Genomic DNA, 24,396 nt, shown 5'->3' on the forward strand with positions numbered 1-24,396 from the left:
ACACCATGCTGGGTAAAGGCTGCCAGCCAAGGTCTTATCCCCACAAAAGCCAGGCAGGGTAGAGGGTATTATCCATCTACAGATGGGGACACTCAAAGAGGTTAACTGACTGTATGGGGTCATAAAGCTACAGATTGGCAGCACCAAGTCCATTTGGCACTACTTAAGTCCATTTAATCCTAGACCTATGCTCTGTCCAAGGTAACACAAGACAAGCCACTCTTAGAAAGATGAGGACAGAACACCATGAAGTTGTGCAGCCACAGTACTTGGATGGAAGTGAACATCCAACTATGTAGGGTTTTTGTTTTTGTTTTAAATTACACTTGGCCAATCATTTTTTACTTTTTAATCAAAAAGCAACCAGGGAACCTGGGTGGCGCCATCAAAAAGTAACCAGGCGCCTGGGTGACTCAATTGGTGAAGTGTCTGACTTTGATTTCAGCTCAGGTCATGACCTCCTGATTGTGAGATGGAGCCCCAAGTCATGTTCCATGCTGGGTGTGGAGCCAGCTTAAGATTCTCTCTCAAAAAAACAAAAACACAAACAAACAAACAAACAAAAAATATCTTTCTTTGGGAGTGAAGAAACACCAGCCAAGAAGAAGTAAAAGGGAACTTCTGGGGAGAAAAAGAGATCTTGCACGCTGAAAGTAGTGTGAGGTACAGGGTATGTGCACACACCAAAGTAATCTATTCATGGAAGATAGGTGCAGTTCACGAGCACCAGGGCCACTCAGTCGGTTAAAAGCATCCAACTCTTGATTTTGGCCTCAGGTCATGATCTCCTGGTCCCTAAGTTTGAGATCCATGTCGGGCTCTGCACTGAGAGCATGGACCTGCTTGGGATTCTCACTTTCTCCCTCTCTCTCTGCCCCTCCCCTGCTTTCTCTCTCAAAAATAAATAAACCTTAAAAAAGAAAAAGATGTGGGTCACTTGGGTGGCTCAGTTGGTGGAGCATCCAACTTTGGCTCAGGTCACGATGTCACGGTTCATGAGTTTGAGCCCAGCATCAGGCATGCTGCTGTCAGCATGAGCCCTCTTGGGATCCTATGTCCCTGGCTCTCTCTGTCCCTCCCTGACTTGCTCTCTCCCAAAAATAAACAAACATTTTCTTAAATTAAAAAAAAAAAAAGATTGGTGCAGTTTAGAACATATAAATTATACTCAATATTTTTTTTTAAAAAGCCCGTATATACAGGGGCTCCTGTGGGTGGCTCAGTCGGCTGAGTGTCCGACTTCAGCTCAGGTCATGATCCCACAGTTCATGGGTTCGAGCCCCGCGTCAGGCTCTGTGCTGACAGCTCAGAGCCTGGAGCCTGCTTCAGATTCTGTGTCTGCCTCTCTCTCTGACCCTCCCCTGCTCACCCTGTCTCTCCCTCTCAGAAATAAATAAAACATTTAAAAAAAATTTTTTTAAAAGCCCGTATGTACAAATATATATGTATCTATATGATCTATATTAATTACGTGTGACATAAACCTGTTAAAAGATAACACTAATTATCTGGAATCCCAATCTCAATGAAAATCAATTATTATTATAGCAAGTAGAAGAAAAATTCTTAGTGCCAGACTCCCCAAATAGTACAAGGGAAGGTGATCTTGAAGGGTCCTTCAATCATTTTCCCTGCCTTCAGGAAGATGTTAACTATTCCACAAAGTGTTGTCATCTAAAAATCTACTTTGTTTTGAGCACTGTTAATAGAATTCCAAATTGGAAAAAGAAAAAAAAATGTTTAAGGAAGACAACTTACATCATGGAGACTATCCTGATGTAAAAAAGAAACAAATTTAACTGATTAAAAAAAAAAATCAAGGTCTCCAGTAAGCTTCCCTTCCCACCTGTTTTCTAAAGCACAAATGAGCTGTGTGTCAAATCAAAATATCCCATGCCTATTAAGATCCCTGCATTATTAAATACTCTTTCTATTGCTACAAGAACATAACTCGTTTAATAGCAAAAGAGCTCATAAAAAAGCAAAATTCAAGAAGTAGGGTTGCAATTATTCCACCAATTATCAAATGTGCTATCGGTCAAAATTGTTTAAAAAAAGTACTGCTAAACTATTTCAATAGTTTCTCCAAATATCAAGAATCTAAGAAGCTTAGCTTTCTTAAATGCCAGTAATCTCTAAGTTAAAGGCAGGTGCTGTCTGTAGTGGAAAAGATTTTAAATTCAGTGTTTCCTGTCAGGTACGAGAACTAAGTCTGCTATGCCGCTGAAAACCGTGCACCATTAATTCACTCTACAAGGATGCCAGAAATAGAACCTCCCTCTTCCTCCTCCAGGACCGTTCACAGACCCAGACACAAGCCGAGCCTACCTTAGAAGCTTGGTGTCCCTAAGATTTCACTTTTTCCAGGTTTGCTAAAGAGAAATGTCTTTAGTCCTGCCAAGCAAGCAGTAAGCCCCCTTGATTGCACCTTAAAGGGAATGAGAATGTTTCGGCTCATTTGCATTTTAAAGGCAACTCTTTCATGATCTTTCACACTTGTAATAGATGTCTAAACCGTTAAATTACTATTTCTTTTCTTAGCCTGAAAGTCAACGCAGACGAAGAGCGTGGCCTCTCCCATTGTTCTTCATCCTGAGTTGGTCCCTGAACAATACTGACAGCTGCTATCAAACCGGGCTGCATTTACTCTGTGCGCAGCTGCTGCTTGTAGGAACAGACAGCCTCCCGGGGCCTCCTCCCCTCTGGGGAGGCAGGTTGACACACTGCATGTTCAATGAAGGGGTGCAAAGGTCCACTGAATTGTCAACCCAATTTTATGCTACTTCAATTTTCCAGGACGCACACAATTCCTTTCAAGCAAAAATCAAGCATATGCCAGAGCATGAAACTTATGGTTGCAGGATAATTATTGATCACTACGAACTTTAAAAGGGCCTTCTGACATAAATTAATATACTGAGCCAAAAATTACAATTATAAAAACCGCACACGTTAGTACGCTGGAGACATGCAATTGGCGTTAAGTCTTGTGCTAGGCCCAATTCACTGATTTGAGTTATTGTTGCTAGCTATCAGAGCTAATCTGCCTTTATAATCTCAACAACATGTTTCCTGGATGAAAGCCATTCATAAAATTAGCGATTCATCTGCCCTTCTAGAGCAACCTATTTTTATTTTCTGATTCAATTCAAAGTGAGTATTACCTATAAACATCTGGTTAATACAATTTCCTCCTTTCTAATGTGCAGGACTGGGCAGTGCCTTTGAGAATTTAGAGGTACGAGGTTGATATGTAAAAATTTAGAGACTATCAGAAAACAAACATGTTCCACAAAGTTTAACTGGGTACTTGAGAGCTGCTTTGCATATGTTGTTCTTTAATCAAAACAGGCTTTTCCATCCTCATTCATTTGGGTTAAAAAATTTCTGTGCTTGAGCTACAAGTACAATTTGCTATTAGTCTTTGCTAATCAAACACAGTACATGCAAAAGTACCAGTGAATATTTGATTTGATCTCTGAAATAAAGCAATTCATTACACAAGAAAAGGGTACAGAAGGCAGCCGACAAATGCAGATGTAATTGTGTTTTTTGTTGAATGTGATTAGAGAGCCCACTAAGTAACAGTCAAAAATGTGATCTAAAGGGGGAGAAAGGCAGAGCCTGGGTCTGGGGGAAAGAGGAGGAGGGGAGAATTGTTTATGCAGAGCTAAGCTGTCAAGTGTAATAAAGCAGCTTGAATAAAATTTAAGCTGAAAATCCACTGAAGCTCCCCATTTCAGGGAGGAAAAAGCTATTAAAAGGAAATGAAGGTCACCCTCCCAGTTTATTTCACCTAATTGACTGCCAATAGCTTACCACAGGCAACCCGACTGCAGATCTGCAATTGAGAAACTGATGAAAGGAGAGTTTTCAAGCTGAGGCTCATTCTTTAATCCTCCTTGGCTCTTATGTTTTTTCTCCCTCTCCAGTTGGGATGTAATTTTAAACCCTGATGGATTAACTGGTTCCATTGTCTGTGGCCGTCATTGGACTATGGCACTCTTAATCCGTACAGCAGCATGTCTAATTATCATTACAAAGTGTCTGAGGGAACTATAAAGACCAGCAGGGCATCTTCTCACAAGCAATTAACATAAATTGATAAATGAGTGATTTGAATCCGCTCAAGGCAGTCACATATGAATAAAATCAGAAAGGATGGTCCCTTGTTTCAGCTACTTCTCTGGCTTAGTCTGGAAGGGCAGAAAACATGAGAACCATCCCCGGTCCTGCAGTGGCGGGGACTAGCTCAAGCAGGGGACTGACCGCAGCACAGTTCACAGGGCTCATTAATGCAGAGCAAATGACCTGTGATTGACAAGCAGTCGCCAGCATGGAGTGCTAACTGAACTCAAGGCAGGAGAGCAGAAACCTGGTGAAAGGCTAGAGAGCACTGGGGCAGACAATTATCACTTCTTCAATGGCAAGAGAGCACTCTTTTCATTGGGGTGCCACTTAAAAATTCATGAAAGAGGCACCAGAAAGGGAAAGAGCAGTTACATTGGGTCTAATACCCTAGATGACCAAAGAAGGGATAATTCTAAGACCTGTCTTGACCTCTCTGTGATCCAAAGGTAGAAGCCAGAAGTAAGGAAAGTATATACAACCCTAACCTGAAGTTCTGATTTAACTAACAGAACAAGGGTGTCTTAAGTGTCAGAGGACAAATGGCATTTATGTTCTCATTGAAAAGTAGATTTATTTTTCTTCCTCTCCTAAAAATGTTGCTATCACCTTCCTTATGCTCCTCTGTATTTCCCCTACACACCTTGTCATACCTAAGCTGCCCTCCCCCACCCTTATTAAACAGGCCAACGTTAAACTACATAACATTATACATAGACAGATAGATTAAGCCATCAAATTAATAAGAAATGAAAGCTGGTTATACACACTGTAGGAGGTAGACCTGGTAGGCCACGTACCCCGATGATGGCATTCAACTCTGCCATGGTCACCTGTTTGGCACGCTCGACGGCCTGGGCCACCTGTTGTTGATGCTTTGAAAACAAGGAGAAGAAAAAGTATTAGCAAAGAACTTCACTGTACCTTCCAACAACAACAAAAACACAAAGGCACATGCAATGTAGGTTCAAGGAGAATACGGATTCACATGTGAAAGTTCTCAAGCACTTATTACTATTTCACAGAACACAACGTACAGCAGGAAAGGGAAAACAGAATGGTGCTTCCCTTATTTCTAACCAACACTAGTCCCCACTTAACTTCTGATGGGAATTTGGGGGTTGGGATCATAGAAAAGTCAAAAAGGACGTCCAAACTGGTAACCCAAAGCCTTAGAAAATCAGTAATATGGGATTCAGAAGATCACCCTGGCTTGCAAAAGGCATTTGCTGTTAAGTTTGAACAGGTGAAGTTTACAGCCAATTTAAAACCCCCATTTCTATCCTGAAAATTTAAACATGAAATCTTCAATTACTTCTCTGGCCAACAAATCTCAACCCACCAGTAATTTTGGGAAACTCTGGGAATTCCTCTCCTTCTTTAGTCTTTAGATATTTCATCCTCCTGAGGGGAAAATGAAGGACCCTCCCCCCCCCAACAATTAGTTCACACAATGGAAACACCTTGCATACCTCCCAACTCCACCCACAAATAAAAACAAAGCCACATCTTTGTTCTGGGAGGCATGAGACTGTAGCAGAAACCAGAATTACTCAAGTCTAACAAAACGATGCCAAAGGCCAACAAATCTAACTTGTAACATCAAGTAGATGTTAGGCTGGAAAAGGCAGAGAGGTGTGCTATCCAGCATGGAACAGCAGCTACCAAGAACAGACACCCACTATTCTAGCTGCGGGCCCAAAAAGCTTTTCCAGCTTTTCTGTCTCAAGACACCTGCATCCTGTACACACTTAAAACAGCTGAGCATTTATCAGCATATATCCATCCAACAGTAAAGTAAACTTAAGAGCATGAACATCTGCTTCCTCCAAGGACAGCATGGAGTCAACCCGACTTGAGGTACAAGGGCCAATACCTGCTTTCATGGTCAAGTCAACCCTGATGGACCCATTTTGAAAATGCAGCAAAGGAAAAGCCCTCTAGAGGGAAGGACCCTTGCGTCATCAGGAGCTACCAAGCTTATACTGCTTGTCAAAGAAAAGAAAAGCTGTTACGTTGGATTGTCATTTAGCAGTCTTCCACAGGAAAAAAAAAATTAATTTGGGGTTGAGCTATTGTCACCACTTTTACAGTGTGCCCTCAGATCTGTGAGATGGAATAGCAGGGGGTTTACACACTTCAGCTGTAACAGATGTTCTTCACACTTGTTCCTTGTGATAAAATTAACATCTTAAAACTAGCTAATTTGCAAACAGAGAAGCAACATAATTGCACTTTAACAGCTGAACAGTTTTACTTACTTCCTGAGACAGAAATGGAATGACTTGTGCACAAATTGTATTCAATCTCTTGGCGATTTCAGTCTATAAAGACAAAGCCAGATAAATGTTTAGTATACTTCATAATCAGTTCAGAAAGATAAAACTTCATACCCAATACTTGAGCCCTCCACTACTTCACTCTCAAGGGCATAAAACTGGCTTTTCCTGGGCTCTGTTGCTAATATTTATCTGGAGATAAACAGCAGATATTAATCCCACTTGCAAAGTAAGACATAACCGCACGCTTTATTGGTCACTTAAAGAAAAGATAATGGGTAGTTTAATTGTGTCGGGAAATCTGCATGGTTTAAGGCTATATGATCCTTTAACCTGGTGATTGCAAAGCCCCTAACCTCGTATGCTTATTCAATTACGGCGTACCACTGCATATTTACGTTGTTATAGCAAGTTCTCCTACCGGTTTCAGAACGCAGTGGGGCAGGAGCACCATCAAACACCATCTAGCTTTCAAGACAAGGACAAGAGCAAGAGAGGAGAAAGGAGCCCACAGACCCCCTTCCTGCTTGTCCCAACTTCTTTTTTAATACTTATTTCTGAGAGGGAAGGGAGAGAGACAGAGACAGAGCACAAGCGGGGGAGGGGCAGAGAGAGGGAGACACAGAATCTGAAACAGGTTCCAGACTCTGAGCTGTCAGCACAGAGCCCAACATGGGGCTCGAACTCACAAACTGTGAGATCATGACCCGAGCCTAAGTCAGATGCTCAATCGACTGAGCCATCCAGGCACCGACTCGCTTGTCCCAACTCTCATACAACTCATAAGGGACCTCAATGTTAGTAGCCTTCACTGAGTCTCATGGTTTCAAACAAGGCAAGAAAAACACTGCTGAAACAGAACCCAAGTTCACCATGAGGGTCAAATTGAGATACCCTAGGTATTTGTCAAGTTTGCCCACAATTCAGCATCAAATGCAAACACTTCCCTGACAGAGCCCAAGCGGCAGCTGAACATAACAAAACATGTCCTGAGTGTTTGTGGCACAGGCTGTTGTAAAGAAATCAGAAGTCCCTGCCTCAAGTCCAAATCCACAGCAGTCCCTCTGCTCTAAGGAACAAACTAGCCGAGAGAAGGAATAAAGAGTTTTCTGCTTCCAAGCTATGGGAGAATCTACCTGCCTACCCCACTTCCAACATCCTCCAGCATTGCAAAGCAAGTCTGCTTTCTTCTCTAATTCTGAAAAACCAGTTCTACTTAAAAAAAAAAAAAAAAAAAAAGAGTCTTAAAAGAGTCCCAGCATTGGCCTTATTTATTTCATCATTTTCTGTCAATGCTTACTAATGCCACCTCTATTACCGAATTAGGCAATGAAAAGGAACATGAGGAGAAGAAAATTATGAAGCGCACAGACTATGCCCTTGAGAAAGCGAGAATGCAATACGTAAGATGAAGTAGAAAACTCAGGAACTATATAATCAAGTACATTAAAAAAGAGCTGCCTCTGTCCTCCAAGATGATTCCAGTTAAATGAGCAACAAGACCTTTGGTTTTATGGGATGGGATTTAGGCCAACCCAACTCATTCTCCCTGACCACCAATGAGATAGTATTGCATTTAGACCTTGCCTTGGAAGAAAGGGGGAAATGACTAGTCCAGAGAGCAAACCCATGACCTTGCTTTAACCAGCAGGGCAAATAGATCTATGCAAAAAAGCTGCAGCTGTACCAGGTGCAAAAACAGAACCGGGTGAGCCCCACCCAGCTCATCTGATCATAGCCACACACTCAAGCTAACTCAAGGTCATGGCTCTCCTCGAAAGTATGGGCAGGCTTCCCTTTCCTTCGCAACAGGGTTCTGCACTATATATCGAGGTATGTGTGAAGGCGTAGGAATGCCCTTTGCAGACTTGTGGGTCCTCATCCTCCACTCCATACATTCCAACAGCATTCCGTACTGTCCCCTTCTCAAACTTTCTCTTAAAGTTTTCCACTTTTAAAGATGACATATGCTCACTTTGAGCATACACAGGCACACACACACAGTTGTATATACAGAAATATAAAAGAAAGCTAAAATAACCTTAAGTCTATCATCCATGATTAGTAACATTTTGGAGATTCTGGAAAGCATCATTCCAGGCTTTCATTATACATGTGCACACAAGCCCCAATGGGAAAGATCTACTTCTACATGAAGAAGTCCCATTATAAACACTGGTTTTCTATAATATGTTATTTCCAGGGAAAAAAATTTGTATATGGATACCTTTACACTCAATAAATACAAATATGAGGGGGTGCCAGGTTGGCTCAGTGGGTTTGGCATCTGACTCCAGATTTCAGCTCAGGTCATGATCTCAAGGTTCGTGTTGGGCTCTGCGCTGACAGCTTTGGGGATTGGGATGGGATCCTGCTTGGGATTCTCTCTCCCTCTCTGTCCCTCCCTTGCTTGCATGTGCGCGCACACACACACACAATCTCTCTCAAAATAAATAAATAAACTTAAAAAAGAAAAAAAAGAACATCATCCACTATACAAGCATGCTGGTGTTTAAGCACTCCTGGTATCTGTGAATGTTCATACTTCATTTAATTTTCCATAATTACAAACTCTGTGTCGAATAACCCTCTACATAGATCTCAAAAGGCATCACTAGAAGTGAAACCGCTAGGTCAAAGTGCATACATATTTTACATTGTAATGGATGCTGATAAACTGCCCAGCAGAGAAGGTTACAATTTACAGGATCCCTGGTCTATGAGGGGGCATGCTCTCCTACCCAATGTCAATATTGGGTTTTGTTGACCTTTTTAAAATCTTTATCTACCTGGTGGATTAAAAAAAAATGATCTCATTTTTATTTGCATTACTTAGATTCTTCCTTAAACATATTTTCATATTATTTATTGACCCACTGTCCATTTCCTTTTCTCTATTTTTCCTTTGGTCTTTCTTCAATACTGTCTTTTTGCAGTAGCCTTTTCCATATATTGCCAAGAGGCAAATATTAGCCCCTTCCACAGTTTTTCCAGCTTGCCACTTGTCTTTCAACCTTGCTTACTATGGATTTTTTTGTCAGAAGTAACTTTAAATTTTTATGTGGTCACAATAAAGAATATTTTTCCCATCTGGCTTTCAGGTCAGGGTTAGAACACCCCAAAATTATAGAAGCCCATTTTTAATTTTCTCCTAGGGCTGTTAATAGAATTTATTTTGTTTAAGAAGATTTAACTAGTAATAATAATTATATGTGCTATTACATAAAATGGCTTTCAGGGAGAACTGAACTGAACTGCCAGGAGACAGTTAAGACCCTGAATGGAATGAACTCATGAACCTTTAATAATATCAAAGTTACTAAAAACAAAAGGAGAAAAGTACAGATTAAAAGCAGAGACAATATAAATTAGGGGAGAGTAGGTAAGACTGAAAACAGAAGGAGGTTAAAGATCAAAGCTCAAGCCAATGAAGAAACATCAAAAGCCATACCATCTGCCCTGGGAATTCTCAATAAACGTCTGGAGAATGAATGGAAATAAGAACAACGAAGGAGGCTCTTCTCCCAGCTGTCTCCTCCCTCTGCCAGGTCTCCAAGCCCTCTTCTTAAACCATCCTCTGACAAGAGAGCTGGATTTTGAGCCACGAAGCTAAATTCAGATCTCACCTCTGGCTCACCTGGACATTCTTCCAGCTGCCCTGGTCCTCCAAAATGAGAGTTCCTACCCTCCTGAGGGGATGCTCTTGGGCGTTCTGAAATATCCCCACCACCACCCCAGGATGGGTTCATAAACATTTTCCCCAGCCTTTAAATAAAACAGTGTGCATGGCAGCATAAAAACTGACAATAATTGAGTATTATCTCTTGCTTCAAAGCAAGGATATTCTGATAAGACCTTTCATTTAGCACAAATTAACAAGGTGCAGTTTTTCACCTGTGCTTCTAATTCCTGACCACGGAGATTGCAAGCATGTTAAACTGGACATGTGACCCTGCTTCAGCAGGGATTGAGAAAGTTCTGTGACTCTTTCAAGGCTGCCTTCTACCTCTTCCAAGGGCTGGACAACTCCAGTCTGGGGGAGGAGAGGACCTGAAGGCTACCTATGTTCTCACCTAGAACTCATTCTCCTGCCCAAAGCTCAAGATATATTCGGTCCCTGCTAATAGTCTAATGCTTATAAATAAAATTTCCCTATGCTTGTAGTTCTGACACCACATAAGGTGACAACATTGAGTCAGCATTCAATAGCTTTCCCCAAACCAGATTTGCAAGGACAACTTAGTGCCCAGTAACTTAACCAGCAGGTGAAAGGCCTCAGTATCAAGCTTACTTCATGAAGAGTTGCCACAATGAGGCAATAGGAAGCAGGAATCCAAACTGCCTGTCCAGAACGATCTTTAATTCTCCTTGTCAATGCCAACTTCCTTTACTGATTCACTTATGATACTAGGGTTGGTCCTCCTAATCCAAAAACTTGGGTTTGCATCTCAACAAATGAGTATGAAGTCACTTCAACTGCTGGGCCCCAGGTCTCTGCCAAGCTACTTTAAGTGTTTCATCAGAATCAAGTGAGCAAATAGGTCAACTATAGCTACACTACTACAAAGTGCTCAGTCAGTCAAGCATCTGACTTCACCTCAGGTCACAAGGTGACCTCTTGAACTTGAACTTTATGAGTTCAAGCCCTGCATCAGGCTCTCTGCTGTCAGCAGAGAACCTGCTTCAGATCTTCTGTCTTTCTGCCCCTCCCCCATCTGCTTGCTCTCGCACGTGCGTGCGCGCGCTCTCTCTCTCTCAAAATAAATAAACTTAAAAAAAAAAAAGACCGGGGGACCTGGGTGGCTCAGTTGGTTAGGCGTCTGACTCCGGCTCAGGTCATGATCCCACAGTTCACGGGTTCGAGCCCCACATAGGGCCCTATGCTGACAGCTTGCTCAGAGCCTGGAGCCTGCTTCAGATTCTGTGTCTCCCTCTCACTCTGCCCCTCCCCTGCTTGTGCTCTTTCTCTGTCTCTCAAGGATAAATAAACATTAAAAAAATTTTAAAAAAAAAAGAAGACCAAGTGCTATATACTCTTAATCCCACTCTTGAAGGCCTGCCTCAAATTCACTTAGAAGCTGCCATATAACACCAAAAATCACTTCTTTAGGCCCTTCAAGATCCTCCATAGCATTTACTGTCATTTACCAAACTAAGCCTTTATGTTGATTTATTTTTAAAATTTCTTTAACATTTATTCATTTTTGAGAGACAGAGACAGAGCATGTGTGGGGGAGGGGCAGGGAGAGAGGGGAGACCCAGAAGCCAGAGCAGGCTCCAGGCTCTGAGCTGTTCAGCACAGAGCCCAACAGAGGGCTCGAATTCACGAGCCATGAGATCATGACCTGAGCCAAAAGTAGGACACTTAACTGACTGAGCCACCCAGGTGCCCCAAGCCTCTATGTTTAAAATCCCATTTACATATAGCTTCTGTACAGTTTCCTACCAGCTTTTCTGGCATTAAAGTCTTCTCCATGCAAGACGGGAAGCGAGAGAGCAAGACTTCCACTGAAAAGGGACCCAGCTCCTCGTCATACCTGCCCCAGAAACACTGACCACACAGTATGCATCCAACACACTTTCAAAGGAATCTTTTGCTAAAACTAAACTAGAATCCACGCACACCCTAAACATAATGATCAGGATGCAACCAGATAAGCTTTGTCTAAACAGTGTTTGAATAAGGCTCTGTTTACAGGAAGAAATCATATTTCAGTAGGGAGAAGATTCACATACATGTATTTTTTGACTAAGTTAAATATGGTCAAATACCTCCAAGGCCAGCAATGAACCTAACCCTGGTGTGTTCTGCAGGGTTTTTGAACAGAACACATGTTCTTCTGGGCATCTGAACTTAAAAGCTGCAGGATTTCACGATTCCGAAGAGCTCGGCTCTCCAGATGTTCATATTCCTTACATCTCTGGTCTAATTACTAGACTGAAGTGTCCACTCCCCAACGTCTGCCCATTTCTCCACAACACACAGAGTAATATAGAATGAGTGTTGTCTGAAGCGCAAAGCAGGGCGAAGACTGCTTGAGAGTAATTGCCCATGGGTCTCCAAGCAATCCAATGAATGGCATCTTGCCCAAAGTCAGCTTAGGGAGGGGAAACTCCAGCACCATTAAATTGCAAATTGATGGATCATAAAAAATGCTGCTTGTGCTGAGGGCTGGCAAACTGATCTTTTGGTTTCCTTGAACTAAGCAGGAAGCCAAGAGAAAAACACAGTGGAGTGTTGGTAAGAAGTGTCTGGCAACAGATAAATGGGCAAGAACATGAAAACAAAGCATACAAAAAAAAAAGAAATAAATAATCTCTAAATCCCTTCTGACTGGAAGTTTGAGTCTGTGAAATGACAGCCTGAAATACAGAAAAAAATAAAAAAAAATGTTCAACCTCACCAACAACCAAGGTGGGTCATTCCTGCACCAGTTAAGTTAGTTTATTTAAAAAAAAAATTAATAAAACCCAACAATGATGAGTCCTCTGGGAAGTAGGAACGATCATACATTACTGATGACAGAGTAAATTGGTACAGTCGTCTTGGAAAGAACTCGGCAATGTGTTTCAAGAGCATGAAATTATTCAAACCCTTTGGTAAGGCTTCCCACAGCTAAGAATTTATCCTAAGGAAATAGTTCAGATGAAAAGCATTCCATGCATGAAGCTGTTCACTGCAGCACTCGCTTCAAAGCGAAAGAGAAAATGCCAGGTAAAGATATAACAGCAGTTCAACACATCACAACCATCTGCACAGTTTTGGAAAAACTTAACATTTGCCCTCCTGAAAAATCAGTTGTCTAATACTAGGAGAAGGGTTAAATACACTACATCAACCCAAAGGCATGGCAAGCAACCATTAAAGTCATTTTTATGGATAATGATACATAAATGGCCAACACATTCACTAGATGAAGCAGGAGGGGAAGAACAAAGATGTGGTGTTAAGAGTGTCTATTTAAAAAAAATATATATATATATATGTATATAAATACATATACATGTGTGCATGTGGCCAAGCACTGTAATTTGATACCCAAAATAAAAACAGTGATTATGCTGGGGTGGCAGGGTTATCTGTAACTTTTTTCCCTCTCCACTGGCCTTGGGAACACCACCCTTGATTTACTGTTGAAGTGTATGATTACAAGGCAAAGGGAGAAAAGGGCGGTTAGGCCCACTAGTCCTGTGATTGACAAGTACCACGGAGTGAAACCCTGAAACCCTTTGGGTATCCAGCCCTCTTACAACCTTCTTATCACATGTGGAGAAAGCAATGCCTAAAGGAAATGATTGGTCCAGAATCATAAAGCAAGACTGAAGCCACTTTCTCTGCCTAGTCCTTTTTCTGCGAAGAAGTGGAAACACTCAAAACCAGAAACAAAGCTGATGAACTCAGCCTTGTTTGCAAAGCAATACCAGCCCAAACAGGACCACAGCAGCTCAAAGCCAAGAGCGTGTTATCCCTCAGCCAACAATGGTACCACAAGAAGTGGCCCCAGTCTGTCACTGATAATGGCAGAAGTGCTCTGCAAGACAGAGTGGGAATTTCATAAGGGACCTCCATTCTAAATTGCAGACAAAGTGTTGCTGACCAACTCTGCATTTTCATCCTCCCCTTCACAGGCAGAGAGAAACAGTGCGTCAGCCTTCACATTAGAAATCTAGCTCCCCAACAAAGAAAAATCCGCAAAAACACATCCACAAATACATTTCTATAATCCTAAAGATGACATCTGATATACCTAAGAAAAATTCAAGATGTCTGAATAAAAACTGTGTACCTAAAATGGTATATGCAAAACACTGTAAATAATCTTCTAGTACTCTCCCCTGCCCTTTACCGGAGAGGAAAGGCTCCTTGCCTACAGACCTTCTTCAGAAGGTGGGCTATTCAGCAGACCTTCCCATGCCATCCCAGCCATCGCATGATGACACCTTGCTTCACAGGTACGCTAATGGAAAGGCAATTTTATCTTAAATTCTAATGCATCAGAGTAGCTTTCTGCTTAAAATATAAATATGTAGATAAATGACTAACCACATTTTGGGGAAATCCAAATGGAAAGGGTTTGGCGTCTCTTTGAGGTTTTAATGGTTAATGGGTGGTCAGTGGTTTTCAAACTTAAGGGTGCAGCGAGATCACATAAAAGCCTTGTTAAAACACAGATGACCGGGCTCCACCCCCCAGACTCAGTCCAGGGGTCTGCAGCCCAAGCATCTGCATTGCTAACAAGTTCCCAGATGATCTGCAGCTACTGGACCGGGACCCCACGCTGAGAACTTGGTCCACCAGGGGCTGCAGCGACTGTGTTAGCGCACAAACCCGGATCAGCCCTCTCACGCCTGTCAATCTGTGCAGGTTCCCGGTGAGAAGGGGCTGAAAGGTTAGCAAAACCTGCCTGGGGTCAGAGACAAGTAGGCAGGGAGGTCAGGCGAGGCTCGTCTCTCCCCCAAGGCCTTGCCACAAGCCACGGCGCCATTCTCCGCTCAATTTTACCAAACAAGAGCAAGGCAAGAACACAACCCGGGGGTGTTGGAGCACATTTGCCTACTGTGGGAAACCTCAAACAATATTCATTTAAATGATTCCATCCCTGGCAATGTAGTCTCGCCCCTACTTAAACCCTATGATTAAAACAAAACAAAGAGTACCAGATGACAGAAACCCTTTAGTGGCTCAATTAATCAGAACAGAAGTCACCAATTACTGGCAGATAATAACTTTTATGTCCTACCTCCCCCTCACTTGGCAGCTCCTACCGCGTTCTAAACCTGAGCCCTTTCCAACTGGGCGCATACTCCATCCTTTCCCCCCTGCTCATCTTTCACACTCACGGGTTCTCTGAAAACAAGGAGGGGTTAAAAGGAAGGGGGGGGGAACCCTGCTGAAGGCTGCCAGGGCGGAGATAGCAACACTAATTGCTCCCATTCTCTGGCTGCTCGTGAGGCAGATTGTAGGGGCCTGCATCTCCGGAGAAAGCTCTCAGCAGAGCAACTCAAGTGCCCTTAATTGTTTATGTTCTTAATGCAGAGCCTCTTGAATGCATTCATTTTTAATAGCAGGCTTGAGTGTGGGGCCCATCAAAGAATGACAAAGCAACTCTATTCATTGGTTCTCTGTCCTGCAATGATGGTCTTTTGATTTATTTGCAAATGACAAGCCTGGCAGGCCCCACTTGAGGGCTGCCCTCATTTTTTTTTTTTTTTTAAGAATTCAGTTGCATTTTCCAAGATGAAGTTGAGTCTGCAACACTGTGTATTTGTGTAAAAATTTTCCCCCTTCAGTTCCTTCTAATTAATGACTTAAATGTTTTGACCCAACTGTTGCCAAGCAGAGCATTTGGGCTTTAATTTGTCATTTTGGTAAAGATGCATCCTTGACAAAACATCGCAGCTGTTTCAAGGCCCAAATAGCACTTTTCCATTATTCGGAAACCCTTGTTAACAGAGTAGTTCAGCAAGCGCTGCTCACATGAAATCGTACGGACTTGTCCCGTGATGGAAAAAGACAGCTTTTGGTGGCCCTTAAAGGAAAATGCACTGCTAAGCCACGGAAGGTTTTCAAGAGACGTTCCGCAGGGTGAATCACAGAACACGACCATGAAGTCACCACCTATTGTTCTCGCTCTGGAAAGAGAACAAGCCTCTCCTGGAACACACCCAGAGTAAGCCCACACCTTTCACCCTCTTCACGGCTCTTAGTCACTACGGAGCTCATGAGAAATTAGATAATATCATACAATAGCAGGGTTAGTGGGAGGAAAAGCAGACTACATCATCCTGGCACGAAAGTTAAAATTATAATTACGAAAATAAAATATGCCTATGTAAAGACAAGGACTGCACAGGAAGATGCAAAAATCCAGTTACTTCTGAATACGGGGTTTAGGAGACTATTCATTTTCAAAAATGCTAACATAATTTTCCTCCCAATAAAACATATTAACATTTCTTTTCCATTATAGCTACCTTTTAGGCCTGAGTAACCTGTCTTTGGTTGGTACTGACTTCCAACTGTCTAGAATCACGATCTCCACATCTTCCATCACGACAAAGTAAACAACTCTGCACATTAGGCACCTAAAGCCCAAGTCATCACTAGCTTTAACATTAACCATTTCCTTGTTCCCCACATCTTGTTTGGAGATCACTGGACAAACAGTTGGGCGTTGGGTGTTTTCCTAAACAGTTTGGAATCTTTAGCCAATCCAGAGAGTGGGAGAGGAAGTTCCTGCCTGGGGTGATCATGAGCCAGGGGTTCCAGAACTTTAAAAGCATGCTGCTGCTGAATGACCCACACACATGCATGACAGCTGCTATTCTTCTTCCAAAGCAACTCATTAGGGAAAGCAGCTACCCCACTGGGAGGCCTCGCCAATCAGTGCCATGTGGCATGGCAGCAGAACGGCCACAAGTCAGATACAGGTTTGCGATGGGGAGCGCCCAAGCTAAGCCTTCAGAGCCCCAAACTCAGTCTCAATCGGGAAGTCCCACCCTTGGGTTTTATTCCTCCCAGGCTCAGCTACTGGAAAGGTGGTACTTTGGGAAGGAAGACAAGGTTCTTGGCCTTTCTCAGTTGGAACCTGGGATTCTCTTTTCAATCCACATCCAAGAAACCCACAAAGCTCCAGAATGCAGTAGGTACGGGGATAAGGGGAAGGCATCACAGACTGGAAGCCACTGAAGTAGAAAAAGAACTTGTGCACAGTGAAATCAACAGTCAAGAAACTTATTTTCTTTTTTCTTTTTAATGTTTTATTTATTTCTGAGAGAGATAAAGGCAGTGTGAGCAGGGGAGGGTCAGAGAGAGGGAGATACAGAATCTGAAGCAGGCTCCAGGCTCTGAGCTAACTGTTAGCACAGAACCCAAAGCGGGGCTTGAACCCATGAACCATGAGATCATGACCTGAGCCGAAGTCGGACGCTTAACCAACTGAGCCACCCAGACGCCCCACAAATTATTTTCTTGAAAAGCATCTTAGATCATGATTAAAATGAAATGTGGGATGCTGGTGAAAATTTTCAATGCATACTCCTTTTGCAAAAGCTTTTAGATATTTAGAAGACAGTAAGTACAAGGATTCTAGATGACAGACTTCACTAGTGTATTAAAGATTCACAGAGTATTTACTCAGCTATGCAGGTGGAGGCAAACAGGAATATCATTTTAAATATAAATTAAATTACTTAAAAAAAAAAAAAAACCTGACCATAGCATCACAATACAATCTGCAGAAAAATCTAAGCAAGAAAAAAAATAATTACCAACTCTTCAAGATAACAATCAAGCCACTTGGGTGGGGGGGAGGGTGGCATGAGAGATCATTTATTCAGGGTTACACAGATTGACCAAAAATATATATAATTAAAAGCATGTCAAAGAAAAACCCAGAGTCCCCTTATACCCAGTTGTTGCGCCAACTTGTAATTTGAAAATGATCCAGCATTATGATGTCACTGTGTTGTCTAAGCTATACTGAGGAAGCATTACACAGAAGGGCCATGAGAGTGAAAACAAGTTATAAGCCATGGGCCACCAGAAGTTACTACTCCTGTAACTCACCAGTTCTTTTACAAATGGACAAATCAATTTATATGCTCATGTGTGTTTTGTGAAAGCATCCCAGATAACCTTTCATTCATTATGTGGGTTTGGGACATGTCAATTCTCGTTTCCCAGAGCAGCAGAAACCAAACTGAGCCCTGTATTCTGTTACACTGGTTCCCACCGGGCTGGGCTGGCTCGATAATGCTGAGCTCCTTCTGGAAGAACAGAATAGACTTCCTGCCATTTGGACTGTGAAACACAGTAATCCACCAGGGAATAAAGGTCAATGTTGCACTTTTGGTCATTACTGAATCATTTGAGATGATCTGTGGTGAGGATGAGAGGAAAATCGAAGGCTGAGAGAACACTGCAAATGGCCTGACCTCAGACCAATTTTCATCTCCATCTGTCTAATAGACATGTGGATAAAAGGCTCTCCCCTCCCTCCTTCTGGGCCACTCGGCTGTTTCCAAATCCACGGCACAAGCCAGGAACCAGTTAAACAATACATTAATAAGGGGAAATAACCTCCAAAGCCCCAGACTGATGCTTACTCAGGTTTTAGGCCATCGGCTAAAGTTTGGAATGCAATCTTCCAGTCTGCAAGCGGCACTGCAAAGTAGAAATTTTAACGAATACGGAGAATCCTCTGCAGTGCAGGGGCATGTGCCAAAATCTCCTTGTTTGTACATGCAAATATATGCATACTTACACCTCCGCCCCCACCAAAAGACATCCACACGATTTCTATTACATCTGCAAGCACACACACAAAGAGGAACAGCAGCAGTTCCAGAAACAGCATGCTGCTACGAAATAAATCTTTTTTTCCAAGTGTCCAATTAATGCTGCTTAATCATTATTAAGGCATTGCAATCCTTAAATACAAAATATTCCTGGGAACCCAGAGCCTAATTATCATTTAAGCCATGGCATAAACGTTAATATCCTGACTTTATACTAATACCCAACCCCCCTTCACTGGTTTGGCCGAGCTACTTTTTTAAGGTAATGTTGCACCATATAGAAGTTTAGGCCCCCACAGTATATCAATGTCAAACAACATCGTGTCAAGCTAAGATTCAATTCAGGTAAGTGCCACTGCCAAATTTTCTTGTTCCCAGACGGGCTTTAAGATTATTTTATTGCTTAAAATTTAATTTGTTCCAACTCGTGTCTCCATGACAACGTTGGCTAACCCTGCAAATCATTTGGGTAATTGGATATCTTATCTTTCTATTGCTCTCAAATCGAATGATTCTGCTAGAATTGTAACAGCCAATCAAATTTACAGTCCTCCTGAGTAATAGACTTGGAAAAGTAGCCACATTCATCTCCTCTTTACAGCCATATTAACCAGTATGCGACAAACAGTAGAATCTGGTCTTCAAACTATACTCCAAATTATAAATGGTGTCAATACCAATATTCTCACAGTGCAAAGTCTACTCAAAAGCTCCTTCCCTTTTATATGGTTTTAATTTGAGAAGCAACAATTGGGATTCATTCCACACAAACCCTGAGCAATTTCAGTACTTGGAAGGAAACTGACAAGAGTAATTCCACAAGCTAATCAGAAAAAATAAAAATCAAAACCACAGCTTTTTGGAGATAGCTGACCTTGTGATAAAATGATGACCAAAACAATGGCTACAAAACAATGTCAGTGCACTGACATTGATCTGTCTGGGTTCTATAGGTGGGTAAGCCATATTTGATGCATTAGTCAAGAAATAAGAATGACTACAAAATTCAACAACTAACTCAAAAATCTGTGTAACCTTAACTCAAAAATCTGTGTAACCTTAGAGAAAGCCATGCATGTAGTCAAAATGTGACACCTTTCTGTGCTTCATTTAATGTACGAGTATGGTCTCATCTTGGGTAAGTCAATTAAGGAACACAGATTTCTTAGGAGATTCAAAGGTCAGCAATTCCCCTCTTGAGTTAGTGGTATGCTTCTGGCCTTCAGTCAGCTAAAAAGTACAGAAGTTGGATACATTTCAGTGGTCCAGTTCCAATCTTTTGGGTAGCTGTGCAAGGAGACTGGCTCCGCTGGCGGGGGCGGGGGGAGCTCATGGCCCGGGCACTGTAAAAGAGCCAGCGGCAGAACCCAGGCCAACTGGCATGCTGAATGGGTTGTGGAGAACGTGGTGCTTCCCCTGCAGATACTCAGGACTTAAGGACTGCTTCTCAAGCTCAACACAAAAAGACAGCAACGTGGGGCTTCTCAGCACATAGAGGTCAGCAGGCGGCCGAGCCTTGAATTAAGGCTGTACCTGTGAGAGCAGGTACTGACACAACTGGAACACAATTTGAACTGTGCCCTCCTCTATCTCAGACACTTATGATGACAACCAAGAAGTTTTGACTGCATCGTGCTTGGCAGTAAGAGCCAATAGCCTAATCTTCCAGTGTTTCTAATCCCAAGGACCCTGCTTTCTCCCTCCCCTGTGCGTTTTTTTTTCCTGCTTCCCCAAATACTAGCACATAAGCAGCAGCTGTGAATGTAACCGTCCACATAATGTCAAGCCCATGGAGTCCCGGGAGGAAATAACACAAGTATCTACTGAAGCTAAAACGAAAACTGATCTGATATGTATACTTCACCAAGGCTGGTGACTTTTTCCTTCTTGAACCCAGCAACAACTTGATCTGGTAATTCTGACCTCCCTTTTTGTCAGGATGACAAATTAAAAGCTGAACTTTCCACATTACATTAAAAAAATTAAAATGCACCTCTCATCCTTTTTTTTTTAATAATTTTTTTTTTTTTTTGGTCAAAACTCACTTCCACAAAGTAAACCAAATCCTCTCTGCTCCTCCTCCAACCCCTTAAATGAAAAAACTCCACATAACTCTATTCTTACTGGTGGTTGTATTAAATACTTAAGACTATTGCCTTGCAAGGGCACATTTTGCTGCTTGGCCAGAATAAGGCATTTTAATTCCTCTAGATTCCTTAGACAACAGAGGCTACCAAAGGGGCACTTAAAAAAAAAAAAAGTTTCTTTTGAGCCTAAGGATAAATTCTTCTGATTTTAGAGGGAAACAAATAAAAACTTTTGTAACTGAAGGGAAATAAGAAGAAGTGAGTAATTCAGATGTAGGGAGGAGGGAAGCTGTTGGGCTTTGGAAAAACAAGAGGGAAACATGGCCTAGAATTCCAGTAATGGGTATAGTTTCAAAGGGACCAATAATGTATTCAGATAATCAATTTCAAGAACACTCCCTCAGAGTGCCTACGCAACAATGAAACTGCTCCTGCAGGAGAAACTCACTTACTCCCGAGAACTACCCTACATGGAGTAGGCGCTCTTGCCATCCCCTATCCCACCAGCCTGTCTTCTCTTTTGTAAGTAGTAATAATAAATAACCACGGAAAATGAGGCTGGGAGGACTTACAGCTCCTAGGGCACATGGGCACTCAATGGACAGGAGCCGTGACTGCTCACTCTGATGTCCCAAATCAGCTTACCCTATAATAATCAGCCAGAGATGCTGACTTTTGAAATCCAAAGCGCTGAAAAAGACAACTGGGAACCGAGAGGGCACCTGTAGCAGCAGCCTGCTTGGAGACTGGATACCCTTCCTCCATCCCAATGGCTCAACCCTTCTTCTCTCCGTGCCAGACCAAGATGCAGATCAACGTTAAGACCTCCTTTCCTAAACCGAACACGACCTTTTTATTTTCACTCACTAATCCATAGAAGCCTTTCAAATGGCACAAATAAAGGAGGCTGCATTTTGTTCTCTAAATCAATTTTCTCCCCAGCCATCAACTAGATGTTCCTGCACAGAGAAAGAACAGCCCTTCCCTTCTAATTCAAAAATCCATACTGCCATTGCCCTTGCAAACTGCTAAACAAGCAGTATCGGCAAGTCACTTGTGTTCTGTAATATATTTACTGCAAATCCCAACAGCTCGCCTCCTAATGCAGTTTTCTATTGTGTCTGTGCGTGTCAATACACTGGCTGGTCACCTTACTTGTAAGAGGCTCTGACCGGCTGTTTGTTCAAGGCATCAAGAGGGCGCCTAGGAGAGACAAAGGCTGTGCTCCTGGAGGGCCCAGCCTTACAGAGCCTCTTCCTTGCGCTGAGGTCCTCAAAGCAGTTTCGTTCTCTGGCACTTCATATTCCTGTGCCACCCACGGCCTGAGGCCAACTTAAACTTTCTAATGGGACAGCTTCCAGCCACACAAAGTTCAAGATCAGAGTCCTTTAGCACAGTTATTTCCCAGTTTCCTACTAACAATGCTAAAACTACTCCCCGCTGCAAACATGCTGATGGCATATTGAAGGTACATTATGAAGGACTAAAAAGTAGCAGGGCTTGGGGAGAAGGGGAGTCTGGCTCTTCTGTTAAGTGCAAATCTCCACTTCCAGGTGACAGCTGAAAAAGAAAGCTCCCTGACACCATATAATGGTGGATCACCCTAATACAACCAGGCCAAAACAAAAAGGGCAAGTCCAGGAGAAAATTCTATAAAATGTTGTAAACACTTGCTGAGATGGAATTCTTAAAATGTACTTGAAGAAAAGCCCTTCATCTACCAGCCTAAAACAGGGCAAGAAGCTAAGGAAATGCCTTGCCCTCCAACAAATCCTTCCAAGTTTTCCAGAATTATTCGCTTATCTATTGGCAGGAGGGGAGCAAAATCTCTATATAAGATTATGTGACAGGCAGATATCATAGGATGCTAATTTATAGACTCCTGGGATCATATAGGTGGGAACAGCATGGGCGGTCACTGTGTATTTCCTTCCCCTTTTCTGTATATTTGAAATTCTCCAGGGGCACCTGGATGATTCATTCAGTTAAGAATCTGACTTCATGAGTTTGAGCCCTGCATCAGGCTCTCTGCTGTCAGCGCAGAGCCCACTTTGGATCCTGTCCCCCTAGCTCTCTGTCCCTCCCCCACTTGTGCACACATTGGCATTCCCTCTCTCAAAAATAAATACGAAAAAAAAAGGAAATTCTTCATAATAAAATGTCTGGTGGGGCAAAGGAACCATGTAAAGGCCGAAAGTAAATCATCAAGGGATATGATCATTATTATTAATAAATCTGGCAACTAAGTCAAGTTAAATACCTTTACACTTAACACATTACAAGCAACTAATTCCCAACTCTATTTAGGGGCTGTGGTCATCCTGAGGAGACATGCAGTGGCTTCAGGGACAGAGACACACACACACTCAGTTCACACAGAAACCCAGGCCTCAACCATACACTATTTCTGTTTTCGCTGTCTTCTCCTCAGTACAAACCCCAATATATCACTATAATGAAACTCCCCATTAAAAAGCCTCTGGATATTCTGACTATAAATCACTTTTCCAAAAGAAAAACAACTGAGCAAAAGTGGCTACGTGATAACTGAAGTCCTGTAAAACATCTAGTGATATCAAACAGCTTTCATCCTTTTTTCCTTTTGATGTTTATTTATTTTTGTGAAAGAGACAGACAGAGAGAGAGAGAGAGTGGGAGCGGGAGGAGGAGGATGGGGGTAAAACAGAGAGAGGAAGACACAGAATCCAAAGCAGGCTCTAGACTCTGAGCTGTCAGCAGAGCCCATGCAGGGCTCGAACTCAAGAGCTATGAGATCGTGACCTGAGCAGAAGATGGAAGCTTAACTGACTGAGCCACTCAGGCTCCTCAAATAGTTTTCATTCTGAATTTCAGCATTAGGACCCAGCCTGGTGCTCATATAAGATTTTTTAATCTGGATTCCACAGATTTACTGAAGGATCATAAGATGTCCACAAACGGCCAAAGTTGTTGGGCAAAAAGCTATCTTGTGTATAAAAACGTGTGGGATTTTTTTTTTTTTTTTTTTGCCACGCAACTTCTATCTACTTTTCATACAGGTTCAGGATCTGCAATGATTACAAGTAGCACCTCCCTAGGAAGGACGTTCAACACTACGTAACAAGTATCCCCTCGGTATAACCCACAGGGAAGGGTAAGGAGGGAAGTCTCGAATGCAAGCTTCAAACAGTCTGCAGCCTAGTTGGGAGTAACAAAAGACACACATGAAAAAAATATGACTACAGAACTTGGAGCGAAAATCAGTGGTGTGACAGGCCGGTGTTGGAGCTGTCGTGGAAGGCCATGAAGTATACATGAGTGTTGTTATTTGAACTAGACCTTGAAGGATATTGAGGAAGGCCATGAAAAGCTTCACAAAAAGGCCTGGACTTTTTATAAAGAAAACACAAAAAGACACAACACATTTTTAGGCACGAAGAGAAGACCCACTGGCTGGAATAAAAGACTTGTGACCCGGTAAGACTAGCAAGGACACGGATTGGGGGAGACACACAAGGCTGTGAGTGATGGGCAAAGAGGCCACTACCGGAGTGCAAAGTCAAAATCAGAAAGAACAGACAAACCAACCAAAATACCTAGAGACCCTAACAGGGTTTTTGCCT

At 42.4% G+C, this 24,396-nt stretch overlaps 1 protein-coding gene across 4 annotated transcripts in view; it reads right to left on the bottom strand.

Annotated features, from left to right (window-relative positions):
- Positions 1-24,396, bottom strand: part of TLE1 (TLE family member 1, transcriptional corepressor) — a 90,726-nt gene that overhangs the window by 55,320 nt on the left and 11,010 nt on the right. For 2 of the 4 annotated variants that reach the window (XM_039224061.1, XM_039224060.1), the window contains exons 5-6: positions 6,390-6,452; positions 4,929-5,003 (exon numbers count right to left, since the gene is read on the bottom strand). In XM_039224061.1, coding sequence (XP_039079992.1) covers positions 4,929-5,003; positions 6,390-6,452 — 138 coding nt within the window. Of the gene's footprint in view, positions 1-4,898; positions 5,004-6,389; positions 6,453-24,396 lie in introns of all 4 variants that reach the window. The other 2 variants (XM_039224059.1, XM_039224058.1) reach the window with 1 other exon arrangement.

The sequence above is a fragment of the Hyaena hyaena genome, unplaced genomic scaffold (assembly GCF_003009895.1).
Source record: "Hyaena hyaena isolate Hyena2069 unplaced genomic scaffold, ASM300989v1 scaffold_1527, whole genome shotgun sequence".
Lineage (NCBI taxonomy): Eukaryota > Metazoa > Chordata > Mammalia > Carnivora > Hyaenidae > Hyaena > Hyaena hyaena.